Source organism: Octodon degus, unplaced genomic scaffold (genome assembly GCF_000260255.1).
Source record: "Octodon degus isolate 3935 unplaced genomic scaffold, OctDeg1.0 scaffold00146, whole genome shotgun sequence".
In the NCBI taxonomy this organism is placed as follows: Eukaryota; Metazoa; Chordata; class Mammalia; order Rodentia; family Octodontidae; genus Octodon; species Octodon degus.
Window position 1 is genome coordinate 5,082,319 of NW_004524722.1, and position 6,702 is coordinate 5,089,020.

Sequence of the window (6,702 nt, forward strand, 5' to 3'; positions counted from 1 at the left end):
GCATGCCTGTAATCCCAGAGCTGGGGAGGCTGAGATAGGAGGATCGCTACAAATCGGAGCTGCATAGTGAGACCCTGTACCAAATAAATGAATAAATGATAAAAAAAGTAAAAAAAAATAAATAAATTGCCCATTTAGGCTGAACTCACTGGATAAAAGCCAATGAGCTCTATGTTAGGGCAAATATCTGGGTCTGGAAAGGGCCTTAGTAATGGTCATTATAAACCAAAGCATAACTGCTAGCAACAGCAAGACATACACTAGATACTATAAGCCATGATTGTTTTTGAAGCTCAGTACCCGAAGCAAGAATTGCAGAAATGTGAGAGGAAGATTTTGTGCAATGCTAAGAAGTTCCATGCTGCAACATTTACCTCAAATGCAATTTTTAATGAATTTTCTCTCGAAACCTCTTAAACAATCCCAACAAATAGTGGGGTAGCCTATCTTCTCATATACGGGAATTATGTTTTTCCACTTTCTTGTTTCTTGCACTGGTGTCAGTTTACAAAATTTAATTTCATTTTGTAGCTTTGAAATAAGATGAATAACCTTGAAATCAGCAAGCAAAGTACAGCAGTCCTTGTTCATTATGGAATAGTTAATTCCTCTTAAATTATCTATTAATTTTGTAATAAGAAAATTAGTAATTGAGTGAGTAATTGTTGGGGTTACTAAACCCCATCATAAACCATCTCGTCTGAGCAGACTTCTTATAATGTCAATGAGATTCTTTATCACAATTGGTCACAAATCAGACTCCAGTTATATTCATAAATATCTAGTTACAGTGTGTGTGTGTGTGTGTGTGTGTGTGTGTGTGTGTGTGTGTGTTTAGCAGGAAAAGTGTTTGCTTGCTTTCCAATTTCTGTTCTCACCTAACAACTGATTACACAGAAAGTCACACTAGTTCTGCACTTGGTTTTCATACATTATCTTACACTAATTAAAATAATTTTAGACTTGTTGCTAAACTCAACTTGAAATACATTTGTTACTTGCAACTCAAATGCTAAAGTGTTTGATTGCACTATGCATTCACACACAGTATCTCTACATGTCCTTCACTAGTAATATGTGGTAAGTAAAAAAATCAAGCAATATGATGACATGGTTGTGGCAAAGAAAGTAGCAGGAACAGTTGTGGAGTATGTCTTCACATCTCTGCATAGCATAGACCAACAGTGCCGGGCAAATGGCTTAATCAAAACCTTATCCACCCACAAAGAGAACGAGAATTCCAGACAAATCCAGCCACCTCTGATTGTTTTTCTCTCTCTAAGGGAGGTGGTTGAATCAAAAGAAATCTTGTTTCAAAGAAAGAGTTTGGGAATACAGTGATTAGGGAAGGCGAAGGTATGGTTGGAAGAAAAATAGTGACTTGTAGAAACAGCTGTGAATGTCGCATGATGAATTTATTGTTCCAGGAAAATCTCAACAGTAGTAATCTAATATTTAATTAGGATGGCATATGTTTCACTCCTCCACACACCGTACCTCACCACTAAACCAGTAGATTTCCTAAATAGTGATTTTATCAAAACTAAAAGAGTCAAAAAATTCTTCTTTGAAAAGTGGTAACTAGGGAAACAGAGTCTAGGAGGAAATGAAGAACAAGGACTAAGGGATGGTTCAAGATTCTCATAGAGATAATAGTAACATTATGCATAGGGAGCTCTTTAGTCGTCTCATGAAAGCACTGGAAGAATAAATGAACTTCATTTTCAACAAAAATATTACAAATTAAACTGGAAAGTGAGGCAAAATAAAAACATGGAAAATGTACTATCCAAAAACCATATATGAAGAGTTCAATGTATTTATCATCAAATTTTCAGATTATTCCAATTACATAAAGGTGCTGGGGTGTATCCATGTAGCATGTATCAGAACTTCATTGTTTTAGGAAAAACTAAAATTCATGTTATTGCAGGGAAGTCACCACTTAATTATTCTTTCATCAACATAGACACATGAGTTACTTTCATATTTTATTATTGTCAATAATGCTACATGCTGGGGTTCGGGAGATTGCTGGGTAGGATAAGCACTTCCCTGGCAAATGCAAGGGACTGAGTTCAATCCCCAGTTCCACCAAAAAAATAAAACAATAATAATAATAATAATAATAATAATAATAATAATGCTACATGCTACCATCTGTTTTAATATTTATTTAATTATTTTGAGTATATCCCTAGGGTGAAATTTTTTTAATATTTTATTTTTTAAAGGAGGATTTAAAAATCCCAAAAACATTAGTAATGATACAGAATTTCCAAAAGCAAAATGGAAATTCAGCAATGGTTGTTATACTGCATATTGTTGTCTTCATAGTAGTTGTTCAGATTACCAGGTACAGACATGCAAAATTGGTCAAAAATTAATCATTAATTGTTCGTTTAAATAAACCAATAAAAATGAGTAATATAATTATCTTAGCTATTGTGTGTGTGTGTGTGTGTGTGTGTGTGTGTATTTTCCTTTTTTTCTCTTTGAGTGAAATTTTTCAACCATTCAAAAAATCCTACATTTGATATTTTGAAAAAAAAAACCCAGAATATTTTCAGTTGAAATTGTCGGCTTTTCTAATATAATTAACAATTTACAAAGTTAAAGTTTATATATATACTCAGAAAATTATTTTCCATTTCATATTTATTGTCATCTAATAAATTTGGATTACTCTTTCACTCTTATTTTAATCTGAATTTCTCTAATGGATAATGACTTTCATTATCTTTTTTTGTTTGTTTGTTTGTTTGTTCTAGGAATCAAACTCAGGACTTTTCCAGTTGTACAGCTGAGCTATAATCCCAGCCTTTCATTATCTTTTTATCTTGGCCATTTGTTCATCTTCTTTGATGAAATGGTTTAGCAAGCCCTCTTTTTTTGTTGTTGTTGAGTTGTATAATTTCCACACGCATTCTATGTAATAAAATATTTTCAGAAATATGTTGACAGGGGGCCGGGGAGATGGCTCAGTGGAATAAGCGCTTCCCTGGCAAGTGCAAGGGCCTGAGTTCAATCCCCAGTTCCTAAAAAAAAAAAAAAAAAAAAAAAAAAAGATGTCAACAAACATTTGTCTGACACTTTGGGGGCATTCGTATGGAAACTTTAGTTTTAATTGACAAATAATAATCATATATAGTATATATGGTTCATGTGATCTTATGATATATGTATACATTGTGAAATGAAAACAGAATAATTACTATGTCTATCGCCTAAATCTTTGTTGAGAGAGCATTAAAAAAATTACTGTGTTAGAAATTTTGAAATATACAATATATTATAACTATATTTAGGGGTTGGGGAGATGGCTCAGTGGAATAAGCACTTCCTTAGCAAGCTCAAGGGCCTGAATTCAATCACTCAATTTTGGTTCCACAAAACAACAACAACAAAAATAAAACAACTATATTTATCATGTTTTATAGTGGATCACTATGGCATATTCTCCTTGCCTAACATGAAGTGGGTAACTTACAAGTAAAATCCTCTCTTGTCCTGTCCCAGGCCCACGGCTCATTTTTTAAACTGTGTGCTCACTGATGTGGTAATCATCTTTAATCCACATTTCTATCCCATTGGCCCTTGTTCTAATAATTACTATATGTATAATTTTATTATGACACTGTTGCACCATTTCTATTACTGTAGGTTTGCAATATATTTTTTAATTGAAAAGTGTCAATTTTCCATTTTTTTCTTTCATGAAATATAGACATAATTCAGACATCTGTATAAATTAACACAGATTGAGGATTGAGTATCCATTTATGAAATTTAAAATCTTTTATAAGAATTTTAATAAAATTACACTGAAGTTGTCTATTATTTTGGGTAATATTGAAATCTTAAAAATGGTAAGTCTTTTTAAGTAAGGGCACAAAATGTTTTTCTATTTTCTTAGTCCTGTTAAATATTCTTCAGGGATGTTTTCTAGTTTTCTGTACACAAATACTTCACTTCTTTAGTTAAATTTATTCCTAAATATTTTAGTATTTTAATTGCATTCTCTCATATACATTTCACCAGAGATAACAATCTTCCCCACCTGAGTAACTCAATCACCCATTCATTTTCATCCAGTAAGTAAGCCACACATCTAATATAAGGAAAGTGTCACATACAGAAGAAAAGATGCAGCTTGGAAAAACACCACAATAGCTGAACTTATGAATAGATTACTTTGGTGGAGATTTTTCAAAGTATCTCCAATATTATTGAATCCTGAACATTTTCATAATCCTATTATCAAAAAATAGTTTTTTCCTAAATGGTGGGACGTAGCATTATTTATGTCTCTACCACTATGAAGTTCTTAAATTGATTTTAGGTCCTTCTTTATTACAATTACACTTCCCTTTATGAGTCTTAAATTTTATGTATCTTTGTTAAAAAGAGACAATGTCTTTATATTTCTATTTCCAGGTACTGTAATATTATGTCGAACAACATTTCTTTAATAACGAAAGCTAAGTAAAGTAAAATGCTGATCATTTTTTTCTCATGATGAGATTTCATATGGAAGACACACGATGACAGATTATCCTCTTTCTTACATTCTTCTCACTGCATAACTCTTTATACCTTTAGTGCTCTTAAACAACACCATGACTATCATCTCTTCCTTTTCTTTCTCCATCAAAGCTTTAATGACCCTGGGTGTCTCGGACACCAGAGCCCCTTGAGCAGAAGATGCGCGCCATCCTCCTCCGGATCTGCTTGGTCTTGATGCTGTACACAACTGGGTTAAGCACTGGAGGTGTGAGAAAATGAAGATAGGAGAGCAAAACCCTGACGCAAGGGGAGGCTCGCTTCCCGAATCGGTGGATCATGGAGAGGCCGATCATAGGTGTGTAAAATAGCAGCACCGCACAAATGTGCGAGACGCAGGTGTTGAGGGCTTTCAGGCGCCCAGCCTTGGACACAATGGCCAGCACTGTGTGCAGGATCAGCACATAGGAGAGCAGGATGAGGGCCGAGTCCAAACCCAGCGTGGAGAGAACCACGAAGAGGCCATAGGCGCTGTTGACCCGGGTGTCAGCACAGGCGAGCTTCATGACATCCGGGTGCAGGCAGTAGGAGTGGGACAGCAGGCGGCTGCGGCAGTAAGGCAGCTTCTTCAGCATGACTGGGGCGGGCACGTGCAGAGTCACGCTGCGCAGCACGATGGCCAGACCCAGGCCGGCGATGCGCCAGCTCGTGAGGATGCTGCCGTAGCGCAGGGGGCTGCTGATGGCCACGAAACGGTCCAAGGCCATGGTCAGCAGCACGGACGACTCCATGATGGAGAACGTGTGGATGAAGAAGAGCTGGGCCAGGCACGCGTCTACGGCCACATCCCTGACCCCCAGCATGTAGAGGGGGAGCATGCTGGGCAGCGTGGAAGCAGACAGGCCCAGGTCCGTGATGGCCAGCATGGACAGAAAGTAGTACATGGGCTGGTGCAGGGAGGGTTCTGACCTCACCACCCACAGCACCAGGCTGTTCCCTGCCAGAGAGGCCACGTACATGGCGCAAAGGGGTATGGAGATCCAGACGTGTGCATCCTCCATTCCTGGGAGGCCCGCAAGGAAGAACGAGGTGCCGGTGTGGTTGGAGTATGCCATGACAGCCCTGAGCGTCACTGCGCCCTACAGAAATGCAAACACAGACCTCATCTCACCTGAGCTGCTGAGTTAGGACAGCTGTAAATCATCACGGTGCAGAATTGCACAGGCTTCAGATCGACTTCTGAAATGTTTTTATATCTTTTTGGTTGTTGTTTGCAAGTATTTATTTGCTTGTTTGTTTGTACTATTGAGGATTTTATCTAGGGCCTTTACATGCAGCTACTCTCTCAGCTCCATTCTGCTTTTTTTTTTTTTTGAAAAATGTTTTTTTTATTTTATTTTTTTTTTTTTTTTTGAAAAATGTTTTCAAGGTTTTCCTATTTTACTGAATTTCATAGATTGGAGTTGATTTTGTGATCTTTTGCTTCAACTTCCAAAATGGCTGGGATTAGAGAAATGTACCATCAAAATGTTGCCTAGGCTTAAATTTAATCAAGTGTTTCTTTCAGCTCATGAATAATGTTTCTTTAAAAACAAGTTTGTATAATGATTAGAAATAATCTTATATAAACAGTAAGCCTGGCTAAAGAGCTACAAGATGAAATTTCACCTAAAATCAGTGTTTTAAATATAGGGATGCACTAAGGCAATAACTTTGCAACCTTTCATGACTGACATTAAAGACTGAACTCTAAATTCTTTGTATATTTAGTACATGTTGGTTATTCAGAATAGAGACACATTTTAGCATGTTCATACAGGGATTTAATATACTTTGATCCTTGCTCTTCTGAGAGCGTCAGTGTGTCTGACCTGGGGCCAGAGTATAAATGTTCTCCATTTTGATCAGCATTTTCACACTGCTCTTCAATGTAGCTTCTTCAGTTTAGTGAATATGCAAATTTTTCAGAGATTTTTTTTCACAAATAAAATAAAGCAAAATGAATCATTTTCCCTTGTCATGCAAGCATACTGTGTGAGCACATAAATATATAAATACATTCATATAAGCAATTTAAAATGCCATTCTACGATAAACCTAATTTAGGGTTTTACCCAAATACAATTTACCCTCTAATTAGCTACGTGTGTACCTGAATAGTTAAACAATATTTTTAACTCACAGGTTACTGAACAGATC

At 36.3% G+C, this 6,702-nt stretch overlaps 1 protein-coding gene across 1 annotated transcript; it reads right to left on the reverse strand.

Annotated features, from left to right (window-relative positions):
• Positions 1 to 4,658: 4,658 nt before the first annotated feature.
• Positions 4,659 to 5,618, reverse strand: LOC101593007 (olfactory receptor 51G2-like). Its single transcript, XM_004642098.1, has one exon. The coding sequence runs from the start codon at positions 5,616 to 5,618 to the stop codon at positions 4,659 to 4,661; it is 960 nt and encodes a 319-aa protein (XP_004642155.1).
• Between the last annotated feature and the right edge of the window lie 1,084 nt (positions 5,619 to 6,702).